Consider the following 16,469-nt stretch of genomic DNA (forward strand, 5'->3'; position numbering starts at 1 on the left):
CAATATAACACTAATTTTGCCTAAAATTATCTTCTAAAAAATCCCTGACCATATTTTGGTATTTTGTTGCTGCTTTAAAGTTAGAGAAAGGTAACCTGTTTGGGGAGTAATTAATAAATTTTACAAATCACTAAAGTGAAAACTTGTGAAACTCCTGTATATTTTAGAATAATATAGGTATGTTTTTAAAAAGGAGAAAAAGAAATTTCGATTACATACATAATTATATATGTAGAGGAAGTTAATATTTGAGACTTCACTAAGGAAACACGTTCATCTCTTTTCTATTTTATTTCCACCTGTAGAGTTTTCAGATTGCTTTCCCCACAAGTCCCTGAGCAGCAAATAAAGCCCATCCATGCCGAAGTGGCAGCTGAAATCCCTACACGAATTGGTCAGAAATAGACAGGAGTCAAGCACGCTTTGTGCCAGGAGAACCCGCATGGCTAACAAAGCAATTAGTAGCCCTTCTCTGATGCAGAGTGTCATCGTCATGCTTTATCCAATTACTCAGAATATATCGGAAGCAAAGTGCCAGTGTTATCTGACAAAGAATAAGAAGCTAAACTGCAAGTTAGAAGGCTGTTTTCTGGTTTACTCTCTCCCATACAGAGGGTTGGCTGAGGCCAGGGAAGTGAATGTGGTCTGGTTTCACATGCAGCTTCAGACGAAAATAAAGATACTCATTTGTGGACAACATGAATGTTCACACCTTTCAGGGACTCATCTTTGCTATCTTTCCAAAAACACATTACATTTAAGAAACATTAGCTACACTGTCACAGTTATATAAAAGGTAACGAAGATTAAGAGATCGGATGCAAGGTAGGGGCAGGGGCAGGGAACCGCATTCATTTCAAGGAGGAATGATGCCTATGTGGATGGTCATATTTTTAAGTGGAAAAATTAAAAAGAGGAACTATAACTTTCAAGTCTTATCCAAACAGAGACTTCTGCTGACATCAATAGAACTCTTACTCATTTTACTAGCAATGCAGTTGAGCGCATACATTAACACTAAAAGGGTTATATTGTATTTCATTCAATTGACAGGAAAAGGGGAAGGGCACTGTTTTGTGCCCATTAACAGTGTGATATCAACATGGAAACATAACTTTTAGGATGAAATCTAATAAATAATTGAGAACCACTGTGATGTGTGACACTTTACTACCAAATACATCTAACAGTTTTTAGTTTTAACAGAAACGTATATACCAAAATAGGCCTGAACTCACCTAGAATTCAGAAGTACGAATCTGAAATACAAATTCATCTTCTCTTTGGCAATTAAAGAGAGAACAAGGAATTCCTTACCTGCACATGATCTCGTGTGTGAGCAACACTCGGCACATTTCTGGGTTCTTATCTTGGCCTTCATATACTATGGCCTGTAAACAAAGGAAGGATTTGAGTTAAGAATGGAACTAAGCAGCAGAGAAAAAGATATCACAGTCGAGTTCTTGACCATTCACCACCGCCCCAAGCGAGGCCAATTAGCTTTCAGAGCCGAAGCCCTCACCGGGCTGACCCTCTCAAGACGGTTGATGAGGATCAACCCACATGGAGTGGAAGGGGATACATTCCCCTTTGTCAACCCACATGGAGTGGAAGGGGATACATTCCTCTTTGTCCCATCAACCACCTTGTTATAACGCACATCTCTGGATACTTGTATGAGATGGGCTTCTGTTGTCAAGACAACCACAACTCTCTCTTTAATTCAGAATAAAAATAAATCTAATCAATGGGGAAGGGAAAATCCAGAAGGGTTTAGGAGACTGAGATACTAGTGATTTAAAATATACAAAACCACATGGATTTGATTTTTAAATAATTGTTGTTTGTCACCTTATCTTACTACTTTCAGCTCCAAATTGTAATGTTCTGGAGGTAAGTAGTAAAAACAAGTGAGGGTATGGTTAATGAGTCCACTCACTGTCGTCTTTGAGATGATGCATCAATCAGGGGAAACCCTTCCTGCCTACACGAAAACACATGTTCTCCAGGGCGTATACCCACCCAAACAGTAGAATCTGCCTGCATATGCTGGGGGAAGGGTGAGGGGAAGTGAAGCCATGGTTATCTCCCTCAACCAAGAAGAACTACATCTGACTCTGAAAATTTGGAGTCCCAAACCACCTGACCATCCAAGATATTTTTGTCTGCTTTTACTTATATGTGTACAAACATTTTCATTAAGGTCACCAGAAGTTTTCCTGAGACCTCTGCCTCCTGGAAGATCTACTTGTTAATACCTGGGCCAAAGAAAAAATTCATAGCTATGGGTAGAGGAGTGCTCTAAATGGGTATACATTTTAACTAACTTAACAATGTATCACTGCATAATACTAATATAACACAGTTTCAAATTGTTAATAAAATTACTTTCATACATTCAGATAACCCTCAGTTTCTTGGTGATGAAACTACCTAAATTAACCAGAGATTTTTTTTTTTTTTTTGGACACACAGAAACTACAGTAACTAACTTGTATTTGGCTGAAACGTGCTCTCTTTATGAACCTGGGACTTTCAAAACCATAAATGATGGGGGACAGCTTATGAAATTGTGTGTGCAAACCCTCAGAACAGGCTCTGATTTTATGTAACTCCAGAACAAAACAAAAACTGCAACAAATTAAAAAATGACAAAAAGAACCTGAATAAGGATAAAACCGTTCTCTACCACTGACCCATCAAAAGTCTTTTTTTTTTTTTTCATGGCTGCCCTGCTATTACCCTGTATTTTTAATATTTTATTTTACCATAATTTTAGACATACAGAAAAGTCGCAAGAATATATAAAGATTTCCAAGATACTTCACCCAGATACTTCACTTTACCCAGATGCTTCCAATGTTTACATTTTAGTAAACTAAATTTATTCATCTTTCTCAATTTTCTTTCCCTGAACCACTTGTTAACTGCAGACGTGCCCTAAATACTTCAAGATGCACCTCCTTAAGACAAGAAATTCTCTTACATAACCACAGCACAATTATCTGAATCAGAAAATGAACATTAGTACAACACGATAATGTAAACACCTGAGATTTACCGGCTGGGCAACGATGTCCTTTACAGCAAGACAAACACACACCCTGATAACAATCACTGCGTCCAACTGTCGTATCGCCCTCAATAAGAAATATTCCTGAGTGTTATCTCATGACATTGACACTGTTGAAGAATAGAGGCAAGTTATTTTGTAGAACCATCCTCACATTGGGTTTGTCTAGTGTTTCCTCAGACTAAAGTTATGTAACTTGGGGCTGGAATACCACAGACATGACGCCGAGTTCTTCTCAGTGTATCACATCACTCTGTCAGCTAGTCCCACCAATGGCAGTCAACTCTGACCATTTGGTTAAGGGAGCGCTTGCCACCCATCAGAGAGCACAGCCAGATCTGTGTAAAGTCACTACTTCACTTTACGTAATTCATAACTATCTTCTGGTTAGATCTCATATGTGGTGCTAAAAACTGTAAATTATGCACTTTTGCAAAATCCTATTCTCACTCCATGTTTTGTATGTTCTCTTAATACCCCTGATAACCTCTGTTTCAACTTTAGTTTTCTGTCACGCTAAACTAATACAAGTAACTTGGAAAACAAAATTCACAAGTATTAATGGGATTTTCCCTCCTGTTTAAAAAGTAATAATTTGGCTTTTTTAGGAGGAAGGAATATCAATTACATCACACCTTCTCATTTGGATTCTTTCTAGATAATACCAGTATTATTTTTACTGAGACTACTGGTTCCTCTGAAATCAGTGGACCCTTGATGACACCCCATTAAACACAGGCTGCAGTGAAAATATGTTGATGACTCCCCCAAAACAGTAGGTGATCCACGGACTCCCAGGAATTCCATCTTTTCATCTTTGGTGACTGAACATCATTTGCTGCAGGCCCAGGGCCTCCGTAATACATCTCTACCAAATGTCAACCTGCCACTTCACCTCTGGCAGCAGAGACTTCCTCTACATCAAGCACAGAAAAAATGAAAGCATGAGTTTGGATTTGCTCAGAAATACTTAAACTCTGGGGACAAATGGAAGCAGGAAACTTCTGCTGTCCCTTTCCTTGGGGCCTCTACACAACAAAACTTTTCAGCATATAACACAGATAAAAAAGTGCTTGCTGCTTCTGTGACTTCTGAAATAACAGCAAGTGAAACAGAGTCTTTTTCCTCTCCTTTTAAAGAGTAGAACTAAAATCCTGGAAATAGAGTAATCTAGAACCTCTAGCTATACAGTGGAACTCCATTAAAGGCATCTCCACCTCCAACCTCGTCTGGTTTTTTTTTTTTTTTTTTTACTGAGAAAACTCATTAACACACATACCATACCATCTTATAAAAATATGGTCTGAGAAATCAACATTCTGATGAGATCCAACATAGGAAAACAGGATAAATCTATTTTGATAAGTGTCTCTGATGTAGACTGTCAACAAGACAGACTCTCTAAAAAAATGGCAACAAGTTCTCTCTGGCTTTCACACACACCAAGTCTCTGCCATCTACATTTAGTACACACATCAAGACTGGTTCACAGTTCAGCAAACCCAGACTCCAAGCCTAAAATGAAAGGGATCCTCTAGCGCAACTTAGGGAAAAGTTTCTGCTTTTCTTCGTAATTTAAATAGGTGCCTCTGTAGGGTGTGAGTAAAGCTCCTTGAGGCTTGGATCAGCTGGGAGATCACAAAAGCTTATAAACAGCACTGACCACTTTAAGTGAAACCATTTTAATAGACAGCTGGTTTAGGGCCTAGACAATGGAACACCAAGAAAAAGGCTTATTTTCATCCTCCATAGTAAATCATGCGCCTGCTCACTGGGAAGAAGGTAATCTGCTGTGAGACCGACAAAGACAACAGTGGTTTAAATAAATCAATGTGTTCATCAGGGGTAAGAATGGGACGCCTGTTACAGAAGTGGGCAAGAGGGAGAGAGAAAACATACAAAATATATTATTTAAATAAATGAATCAATGGTGAAGCAACCAAAAAAACAAACCCAAAAGAAAAAAAAAAAACCAATATCAGGTAGAAAAGATGTTTACGTTAATCCTTCCAATGCAAATATAACCCTTAAGGCGGCAGGAATGCTTCGACAGGAAGAAAGGGAAAAGAATAAACAGCACAAAATGCGGCTCAGTTTGAAAAATCTAGTGAAACTGATAAAAAATAAAGTTGTCAAAACTTGACAAATTTAGAAATTTATTCTTCTGAATATGCTAGCCTCCCTTTTCTTAATTTTCTCTTCTAATGAGCATAATGAAATTATCACAATTATTTTAAACACCCCATTGATGTTCATATTGAAGGTTTTTTCAGAAATAACTGTTTATAATTAACAAAAATGAAGGAAAAATAAGAATTCTTAAACTTTTGCATCCTTACACAGCAACACTGTCAGAAGGTTTACTGTAAGAGGATAAAATGCCAGCAGTTTCAAATGCCCATTAACCTATACCATCTTTGAAAAGAAAGAAAATCAACTGAGAAATTCTGCCTCAGTCTCTACTGTTTCAGCAGGCATCTCGTGAAGTGCGGTTCATCTTTGCGTTTCTAATACCACTGGGTCTTAAAAGTTAACTGAAACCTACTACAGATAAAGACCACGAAGTAAAACAAAAAATACAGGGTGAACTTACGCTGGGATCACACATCAATGGGGTGCCAAAGGAAATACAGAGAACTAAGCATGATTTTCTTTGTTTACTTTTCTAATAGTTTTAACTCTTTGTGTCCAATGCCAAAACAAAATGGGCAAAGAGAACACTTTTGACTTTGATTCATCAAAATCTGAAAGGGTTTTAGGAACAAAATGTTTTCATTAGGAGTCTTCTTGGTTTACAAACAAACCATCAGAGACGTGTCATCATCAACTGAGAAAGACAGAGAGAATAAAAGGAAAGAAAGAATGGAAGGAAGGAAGAAAGGAAGAGAGACTGTGGTTTAGTCTCTAAGTCATGTCCAACTCTTGTGATCCCATGGACAGAGGGCTACTGTCCATGGGATTTTCCAGGCAAGAATATTGGAGTGGGTTGTGATTTTCTAGGGGATCTTCCAGACCTAGGAATTGAACCAGGGTCTTCTGCATTGCAAACAGATTCCTGCATTGCAGGGGATTCTTTATTGACAGCTACAAGGAAAGCCCAGACAAGTTACCTGTAACTAACAAAAACTCCTAATTTTCTATTTAAATCAAAACAGCAACTCTGAAAATATGTCACTTTTTTTTCCCCAAACTGAAAATAAAAAGCCAAACCTAATTTGTCACCTTAAAAATACGTCCACAAACGCACAAAGTATCTCTCTCAACTAGAAGTAAAGTGTCCTCTAAACACAGTCAGCATGCCTTTGGCAGCAAAATGCCAAGAACTAAAACTAATCAAAGAATAATATAAACACCTACACTATGAACATACAGTAACACTAATCATTACATTCGACGACCAAGTTCTAGTACTTGTCATTAAAAAAAAAAAAAAGTATTAGCTAATGTGGTTCGAGAAACTTCTAGTAGGTGAGGGAGTCTCAGTTAAAAATTAACCTATGCCAAAGAAAACACTACAAATTTGACATTTCATAAACAATTGTGTCAAACAGCAATCCAAAATTGATAGTGGAATAAATTTTTTAAATTATTTTGCTTCAATTAGCAGTTTTGCTACTGGTGAACAAATTAATACAAAAATGTAACTTAAGCTCAGCCACTAAGCAGGCCTGTTTGCAGAACTGAATTAGGAAAGTTGCAAAGGAATGATATCATATTCAGTAAGCTGTTCAGTTACATCACAGCCTTGAATAAAAAGAGAATGTGTACCAAAAGCAGTTAGCTTCAGAATGCATCTTTTGTGCCTCAAAGAAATAAAATCTCTCATATTATTCAAACACCAAGATAAAAACTGAATCATTATAACAATATCATATGATATTTCTTTTTCTAGCAGTAATAAAAGATATTTCACTCATATGATAACTACATTTACATCTATATTAGCAGATACAACTGGCTTTGTTAACTCAATGGGGTAATAATAGTAATAATAAAATAATAAAAAGCAGAGAATTTATTAAGCACTTAATATATGCCAGTCACTGTTCTAAGCACTTTTCATGTATGAATTCATTTTCACAATGGAGCTTCCAGGTAGGTGCTACCATTCCTTCCATTAGTTTCCAAATGCTTACACATTTTAATAACTAAGACCAAATCATCCTTGCTCGACAACTATATAAAGAGTTCACCAGCATCCAAACACTTTCTTCATCCCTCTCAGCCGTATAAGACACGAGAAGAGACTATCCATGCAGTCATACAAGTTCAATAAATGCATTGCTACAAATACGTTCGTTTTTAATGCTGTTCAAACATTCACATGGAAACAGCTCTAGCGTAAATATCCCCGAACAAATGGCTGTATATTATCCAGGAGGGAGCAGTTGGACCGCCAGACTGGGAAAGTACTAGGCCATCTGGCTCCAGCAATCTCTCCAAAACCATCAGCTTTGTTTTCACCCCCAGACTCCAAACAACACATTTTCCACTGTGATGAGTTTACATTTTCCCAAACACAGGTCCCGATCATGCATAAAAATTCCAAACTTCTTCATTCCTCTATGTGCAAGGAAATTTAAATCACCTGCATTTTTGACATGTTACCAAAAGAGAAAGCTGCTGAAATATGGCTCCTAACTATAAACTTGCCCTGTCCTTTTTTGTTTGTTTGTTTCCTCAAATAAATGAAAGAATCTCTCTGCTGGCCTTGTTGAATTCCTTGGGAAATTATTGATACACTAAAAATGTGTTTATCTACCAATGAAGAACCACAAACAGAAAGAGCTGTTAATCAATTCTACGTAGCTGTGGCAGGATATAATGAAACAATCAATAGGAAAAAATGCACTTGCATCAATAACTTAAAGTACCGGGAACATCAAAATAAATATATAAAGATTATCTGGAAAGAGAACTATGACAGCAGTTCTGATTATTGTATCTTAGTCTTCTCACTGCTCTGGGGCTTTTAAGGGGTCCCCTCACCATACTGCCTACCTTCAAATCCATACACACCAGGATTATGTGACTATTAGTTTTCTCTTTCCAAAGAGAGAGCTTTGGTTTGGGGGCAGGGAATGTTTGTTTTTGATAACTTTATGGAATTTAGCACTCTTTCTCTGAACTATAAAAATGTCGCTTTTTTCAAAGCAAGATGGTAGGAGGGAAGAAAAATTAAAGGTTTTTTTAAAAAAAATAACGATAACTCACTGAAGCAATCACAGAACATAATCATGTTTCAGATACTACAGGAAAATCTGAACAGAAGCATATCAAACCTCAGACCTCTCTCACTGAGTTCATTTGAGTGTCCACAGTAGATACTGTTGTTAGATGCAACAGCCATAAACTTCTGGATCCTGCAGGCCTTTTTGCATGCTCTCTAATGGAATACCAAAAACAGCAATGACACAAAAACAACCTATTTTTAGTCCAGCTAAACTTGGTTTTGAAAAACCCTTCCCAAAAACAAGCTTATTTTCTAGTTGCGGACAAGTATTTTAAATATCATTATATCCGTTTTGTTCTATAAAAAAAAGTACAGGGATGAGAGGCTCAGATCCTTACACATTCATTTCTAATAAAGCTTCCCCTTTCCTGGTAGAGTCCAAAATTAAAAGTCATTACCCAAAATAGTGTAATGAGACACTTTGAAAAGGTGTGAAATACTATGTCATACCAATACATCTTGGTTGATTGAGTACATTTCTGTTTGATCTCAGTGCTACTAACTCCACCCAAGATCAGGAAAACTATACCAATATATCAAGTGCACAGCTAGTTTTGAATCTTGCTTGCCAAAGATTCCCTTCGAGTTTTAACCCCAACTTGTGAGTCAAAGATATGACATCACATACATAAAGCTGCATCTGATATGAAAAATGTTATGATAAATTAGCAGCTAAGACACTTGAACTATACCGAGATAGTCCCTCTGAAATTTATGATGTTATTAGAACTCATCGCATCACTGAAATTATTCCATTCTGCAACAAAACTCTATCAAAATTGTGAGTCTATCTATAAGAATTTCACAGGGGGGGAAAAGTAAGTATTTAATCAATCACCTATATCAAGCTTCTGATTGAAGGGGTCACTGCATACTTAACTAAAATAAAAAACTGAAGAAATTTAAAAATCAGACTTGGCATTTTAATGATCATGGAATAATTTCAAAGCTAGATGAGAATCCACAGTTTTACTTATCAAGGCTAGAACAAAATAATTACATCACAGCTAAGGAGAGTCAGGCTCTTCATGCTGATCTGCTTTTTGAAGACTATTGTATTAGCTGTGTACACAAGAAGCTAACCTACTTCCCAAACTCTTACAGCACATATTCAAGGAACAAGCAACCGGATAACGGGCAGAGATTGCCTTTCAAAGTAAAAGCTACAGAGAAGGCATTAGACAACTATTATGAAAGCAAACAGGTATGCCTGGAAAAAATCTTTTTTCTTGATATTTTTAGACTAAATTCAGATAATTACTAAACTTTTTTTCAGGTCACTCCCCACCAAAATATGTAATTGCCTACATTTACAATTTTAACCTTCAGTGAGATGTCACAGTATGGCCAACGACTTTCTTATACCTGCTGTTACTACACTTTATTTTATTCTGGTCCCACCTCCACCCTCATAACTGATAGAATTTATGAAACCAAGCAGTCAAAGAATGCCTTATACTGTAATTTTTCTTAAGCTCTATGACCCTATTAGTAAAATAATATTAGATGTACTGCTTTATAAAAATCAAGATTATTTTTCCACCATAGAACAGTGTGCAAAGTCAGATCATTTCATAATGGGAAAGTCAATTCTTGTGGCACTTTTTCTTTTCTTTTTTTTTTTTTACAGGGCCTAAAATAAAGTTTTGAGAGAAGGTATCACTTCAAGCATGTCCTAATTTTATGTTCCTTACAACTGTTCACTTCATGGAGTTGCCTATAATTTAATATTTAAGTGGCCAATATTTCACAAGCAGACAGGTCTCATATACTGGTTTGTGGGGATGTTTTTATCTTTTAAAAATTAAACTCTAATAAGTACATAGTTCAGAATATGTATTAGAATTCATACTTTCCCTTTTCCCCTCCCATCTTTTCTTTTCTCTGATGGAAATGGAAGAAAAAGATATTCAAGGTATCAAACACAATTTTTTACACAAAATTCCACTTAAGACATTCTTGTTCTGATATTTTTTTAAAGTTACTGAAATCAAGTTTTTTGACTTTTTATTTGGCAGGAAAAACATTTTTAAAAATACAGTGTCCAAATGAAAGGGAATTAGCCTATATAATGATCAAAGCCAGTATAATAATAATAAAACAATGATATTAATAAGAGTAAAAGTATAAGTGTGCATTTACTCTGAACGATCAACTACGAAATAAAACAGATCAAGAAAGTAAAATATTTAGGCTAATAATCTGAAACATATTTCAAGAGATATGTATTCATCGTTTTAAAAAATACATTTCATCCTCTCATGTTTTTTACTTGGCTCACAATGAAATATGAAGGTAATAATTACAATTAGCTGTTATTTAATTGGTCCTTGCTGAGTAGATTTTAAAACTTCCAACAGCTTGGTGCATTTTATACAACATATTTAAGCCATGGGTATCTAAAAACAATTTTTAAATATGCATGTATACCATAAATTGAAACTTTCCAAGCCAGTATCTATGAAAACTATGTCCCCCTTTTTAAAGGGAATACTTTAAAATCACAATCAAGCAAATGAGCTTTAACCCTCTCACTAAATTGGTGGTTAGTACACAATGGGTAACTTTCTCTTTGTTCTGATTTCTTTCCCCCACCCAATAAAACTGTCTTCTTTTTTGTTACTAAATCCTCCGGCTACCTAACCATATATTTAATTGCTAAACTTTTTCTTAAAATTTAAAAAAAAAAAAGTTTCTGCCCCTCGTTAAAACGTCAGACCTCTTTTCTGACTCGGCTCATAATTGTATCTTTTAAACCATAATTCAACCTTAATGTATACTGCTTGGCACCCGCGTGTTGGGTAGCTTAAGAAAACGCCGTCTATGTACCTTTAAGACCACAAGCTCACTCATGCTGCCTGGCTTCTTGCCAAACTTGGAGGCAAGAGCAGGAGGATTTTTGCAAAATACCCTCTAACAATTGTTGCTCCCTCTTCCAGTACTACCACCATCACCATCTCTCATTTTTTAATGGGTAGACTGGGTCATCTACGCTCTCGGTCCATCTCCCCATTCCTGGAGAGGCTGCCTTTGCCCCTCACCCGTTCCTTCTGCCCTCGAACCTCCCGGGGGAGGTCCTGATGGTTTGAGTTTCACAAGTTCAGCCCGATCTGCACCAGGGTCCCTAGGCACCTTCTGCGCCCCCTGGGGCTCCCTGGCCGGGTCACAGGAAGTTCAGCCCGTATTCTCCCCCACTCAGCACCCCCATAGTCTTAATTCACAAGGTCTGAATTTCCCTTGTAAAGAAGGAGCCGTCGAGTCACCTTCCCCACGCGGCGAGCCAACGTGCTCCTTTGGGAGGCTGCGCTGCGAGAGCAGTCTGCCCAGGCATTGAGAGTTCGACTCCCAATCCTCCCGCTAAGCAGTCGCCAGCTTCTTAACTCTCCCAAATTTCGCGGCCGTGGAGTCACCCCCGCGGCGCGAAATTAAGAAACTTACTTGTTTTGTCATGGAGTCAATGAGGCGAACGTAGAAATCCTGCTCGGTCCTTATTCCTGGGGGAGGGGACGGGGGATAGGGGAACGAAAAAAAAATTAAGTGAGGGAGGATCTGCACCAAACAAACAACGGAGCTCCAAGGCTGATGGAACTCCGACTGTCCCAGAGAAGCACAGCCGGGACCCCCTTTCCCCAGGGCACAGATAAGGGCCACTGGCCTAGCCCGAGCGCTTTTGGAAGGCAGCCCCCAAGCGCTGGCAGCCGGGAATAAGATGGACCCCCCACCTGGGTACTTTCCCTTCCAAAGGCTGGAGGCCCTCTGCACGCTCTCCTGCAGCCATCAAGGCCCTGACCGCTCGAGCCCCCTGAACTCGAGGGACTTTGGGGATGAAGTCTATGCTAAGCGGAGAAGCCCGGCCTAAGAAAGCGGAGGAAAAAAACAAAGCCGCCCAGCGCGGGTTAAGGCACCACACCTGGGCCCAGGTACGCTGATGCGGCCGCCCTCGGGCCACTCAGAGCCCTCCTCAGGTGAGACCTCTTCAAGCAAAACCGGCGGGGCCACTTTACCCCGAGAATGCCAAACAACTGTGCTTTGCTCAGGGTTCTCGCCCACCTGGAGCTCCCCCAAGCCCCCTACCCTCACCCGCAGCCCCGGGTTACTGGCGTGGAGCCGACAGGAGCCTCACCGTTGCTGTAGAGGAGCTGGAGCCGGTAGTGAATCCCGTTATTGGTCTTTTCGCTGTTGGCTTCCTGGGTTGCAGCAGAACGCAAAGACATAAGAGATGCAGGAGAGGTCGGCGTGAGCTAGTGGACCGACTTCGAGGCATCTTTCCCCAAACAGGGACCCCCGGCCGGGGAGCCGGACAGGCCCGGGAGCAGCAGAAATTGCGGCCAACTATGATCCCCCCGCCGCCCTCCCGACCCTTACTGCTCCCTCTAACTTTCCAGAGAATTTCGTGGGGCGCGCACAGGCGATCCCATGGCTAGGGCCTGCGGACAAGCAGAGGCAGGAGCTGCGCGTCGTCGCGCGGTCGAGGGCGGGTTCACCCCGGAACGCTTGACCCTGGAGTGCGAAGCCGGACTCGCCTCTCTCCAGCTCCGGGAGTCGGTGCGAACTTTTCCGGAGCAGAAGCTCATGAACGGGGAGCCCAGGTTCGCCCAGAACGGGAAGTGGCTTGGGGACCCCGCGCAGGGATGTGCTATGGATGCTCTGCACTCGCGGAGGAGCGCGCCTCCCAAAGCGCCTGGGCCTGCTTCCTGGCCAGGGGGCGAGGGGCAGCGGCGCTGCGCCCACTTACTTTTTCCTTCTCCACGAACCCCACAAAGGCTGTCCTCTCGATCTCCACGGGCTGGCCCTGTCTGTCGTAGAGGGCCAGGACGAAGTGGAAGAAGTTGGATTTCCGCAGATTGGAAGGCGGCTGCTTCTCAAAGTGAGCCCGGGCCAGACCCACCCCGCTGCGGCCAAAGACGTAGAGTTAGACGGCTAAGCGGGACAACAACCTGCGACCCCTTGTCACCCCTTACACACGCGCGAACGCTCAAACAACCACCTTGTCTGCCCCCCAAAACGCCCAGTGGGCTCCCTACACGCCCCCTCAGGCTCCTCGGGCCCACCAGGCGATGGGACCAGAGTGCCAGCAACTGTCCCGTCCTCCCCGCCGAGAACCGGCGCGCCCCCGGAATTTGACGAAGAGGTGTGAAAGTTTTGTTTGGGTTTTGCACAAGAGATAAAACGCTGTACGCATTTATTCCGACTGGACTCCGCTGCGTAGGGGAGTAAGAAAAGAAGCGGTGGCTGAGGGGAACCCGATCGCGGCATAGAGACGGCCGCTGACAACTTAGAGGGTGGGATGGGAGTTGGTTCCCGCCACCCCCTCGAGTCTCCCGTGGGCAGGAGAGAATGGAGGGGAATATGCTCAGCTCCTCGCTGCAGCAGCCATCCTCCGGGAAACCTTATGTGCCCCCGGGACAGCCGCGGATGCCCGGCATCGGGAAGCTGCATGTCCCCCCCACCCCCCCAAGGAAAGCATGTGGAGGAAAAGGACCTGCGGGTGGAACTCAGAGCCGTCAGGGGTGGTCGCTGTGGGAAAGGGAATTGATTTTTTTAAAGACCTGTCCTGACAAAGTTTTACTGTTCGCAGAAATCCTCACACGCTTTCCAGAAATCCTATGAACAAGGGCTGACGGCTGAGCGCGCCCTCCCGGGGGTTGGAGCCTGGGGCGCCTGGGGCGCCAGGGGCTCAGTGAGGCCACTGACAGCTCGACCTGCCCGGACACAAGGGCTCGCGCACACACGCACGCGCCACACACAACAAACACACACACTTTCGCTTCTAGCCCGGTTACCCAACTCACTCTCACTACCAACCACCCCCATCCTTATTATCACTGGGGACGGGAACAGTGTTGTGGACACTTGTCCCCAGCCCGGAGAAGATGAGGATGATGTAATTAGTCATCTTCCTTCTTCCCCTTCCGCTCTTTCTGGGCGGGATAGAGTCTTGGGCCACCATATCTCCCACTCTCCCAAGCCCAAATGGTGGCCTGAAAAAAGGGGGGACCATTTCTCAGTTGGGACCAGGAGTCCCCAGAAAGGGCACAGAGGGTGCCCGGGGAAAGTTCCCCCAGGTCAGTCTCCTGGAGCAGTGCCTCCAGGCCATACAACCGAGCATCCCAGGAGCTGAGAGTGGCAGAGGGGCTTAGAAGGGGCCATAGTTACAGACTGTCGGGAAGACTTTCAGAAGATGTCAGAATTAAAGTTAGGAGTTGCTCTTCTCCGGGTGGACCAAGAAAAACTGAAAACTACAAAGAGGAAAGGAGCATCAGAGGAGAAATAAGATGATTCTAGGGGGAAATGTAAAGAGAAAAGGAGTTAAGAGAAGGGGAAAAGAGGAAAGAGGGAGAAAGTGAAGAAAGAAGAGGCAGGAAAGAAGGAAAAGAAGGAAGGAGAAGAAAGGGGGAAAGAAAGGAAGTGAAGAAAGGAAAGGAGGAAGAAAGAAAAGAAAGGGAGGAAGAGAGGGAGCAGGAAAGGAAGGAGAAGGAAAGAAAGTTTTCAAGTGAGAGAAAAGGGTAAAAAGAAAGAAAAAGAGGAGGAAGGAAAGGAAGAAAGAGGAAGAGAAAGCAAAGAAGAAGCAAAGAAATGAAAAAAGGCAAATAAATGACAGAAAAGCGGAAAAAAATGAAAGGAAAGAAAGAAAAGACAGCCGGCCAGAAAAGAAATAGCAATCACAGAAAAACACAGATATCCAACATCACGCTGGTGAGAGCCTCTTCTGGCTTAAAACAAAATGAAAACAGTCACAGACCAGGCAGGGTAAAGTGCCGGTAAATCGTGGGCTCCTCGCAGGCAGCTCCTGGCTCTTCGGCCGCAGGCAACCAAGACCTGGCGGCCGGGGAGCGCGGAGCCCCGGAGGCTAGCAGAGCCCAGCCGTAGACGCTAGAGCGCGGCTCGACCCCGCGGCGGCCACTGCCGCTACCGCCGCCCGGCTTTGCTGCTCGCGGCTTGCCTCCCCGGCCGCGGTCCCCCAGCGGTACCCACCTCTGCGCCGCCGTGTTGGCGTCCAGCACCCCGGCGCCCTGCATCCACGTCCGCACCGCGTTCATGCCGCTGCCCAGCGGCTCTTCCTTCATGCTGCTTCCACTCCGTTGGATGCTTTCCTGAATCCCAAACATGAAAACAACCTTTTCTTGTGGAAAATCTCCTCCCCCTTGAAAATTTGAAAAAAAAAAAAAAAAGGCAAAGAAAACGCCAGCCAGAGATTTTTTTTTTTTTTTTTTGAGTCGATGAACTCGCGCTAGATCAAGGCGGGCTGGAAAGCAAATTTTTAAAAAAATGTAAACCTTCTCTCAAAATTGAGCGATAACCCCCAAAAAGAGAGAGAGAGAGAGAGAGAGAGAAAAGGAAGGGAAAATCCAACAAAAAGACCAAAATAAAAAAAATAGAGATGTGTGCTTGGCTGTTGGGGGTTGTTTGGTTGGTTAATTTTTGGTTTGGGTGCTTTTTTTTGCTTTTTTTTTTTTTTTGCTTTTTTTTTTTTTTTTTTTTGTAATGATCACAGGCCGGTGAAGGACAGGAGGGGCTGGAGTTTCCTTTTGTAGAGGTACCGTTCACTTGAAGAAGCAGGAAGAAAAAAAAAAAAAAAAAAAAAACCCTGATGGCAATTTAAGAAACAATAGACTCAACTCGCGCTGCCGGCTTTGCTACTTCAAGTGTCATTTTCCACAACCAGGCAAGTTTTTCCTCTCTCTCTCTCTCTTTTTTTTTCCTCCTTCTCTCCCAACCAAAGATGTTTCTTTCCTTTCAGCGTGTATAGATGAGGAGGACGCTGGTTGCCGTAGACAGATACACCAGAGAGGGAGAGTAGGGTGGGGGGAAGGGGGAGGGGGTAGGGAAAGACAGAAAGAGGAAAGGAGAGGAGAGGAGAGGGAGAGAGAGAGAGAGGTGGACCCTGCTAGATAGAGATTCTGTTTTCTCCTTGCTAAAATAGAAGTGATTTGCAGGCTTTCCCTATGGAATCCAGTTTGACTCTCCCCAGAGCTAAACACAAGCACACTAACCCCAAAGGGAGGAGGCGGGGCCCGCGCCACAAGGGCCCGCCCCTTCATTTGCATAACGTCATCCTTCCGCCTCGCCGTAGCCAATCGCGGCCCCGGAGCCTCCGGGCTCTCAGCGCAGGGCCACGCTCCCTCATTAACATCCCTCACCGGGTGGCGCAGGGGAGCCGGC

At 42.4% G+C, this 16,469-nt stretch overlaps 1 protein-coding gene across 7 annotated transcripts in view; it reads right to left on the reverse strand.

Moving 5' to 3' along the window:
• Nucleotides 1–16,297, reverse strand: part of EBF1 (EBF transcription factor 1) — a 409,767-nt gene extending 393,470 nt beyond the window's left edge. For all 7 annotated transcript variants that reach the window (XM_004009026.6, XM_012178874.5, XM_004009024.6 and 4 more), the window contains exons 1-5: nt 15,282–16,297; nt 13,042–13,198; nt 12,430–12,493; nt 11,745–11,800; nt 1,318–1,391 (exon numbers count right to left, since the gene is read on the reverse strand). In XM_004009026.6, coding sequence (XP_004009075.1) covers nt 1,318–1,391; nt 11,745–11,800; nt 12,430–12,493; nt 13,042–13,198; nt 15,282–15,415 — 485 coding nt within the window. In that variant the 5' untranslated portion in view covers nt 15,416–16,297. The remainder of the gene's footprint in view (nt 1–1,317; nt 1,392–11,744; nt 11,801–12,429; nt 12,494–13,041; nt 13,199–15,281) is intronic.
• Between the last annotated feature and the right edge of the window lie 172 nt (nt 16,298–16,469).

This window comes from Ovis aries, chromosome 5, assembly GCF_016772045.2.
Source record: "Ovis aries strain OAR_USU_Benz2616 breed Rambouillet chromosome 5, ARS-UI_Ramb_v3.0, whole genome shotgun sequence".
Taxonomy (NCBI): Eukaryota; Metazoa; Chordata; class Mammalia; order Artiodactyla; family Bovidae; genus Ovis; species Ovis aries.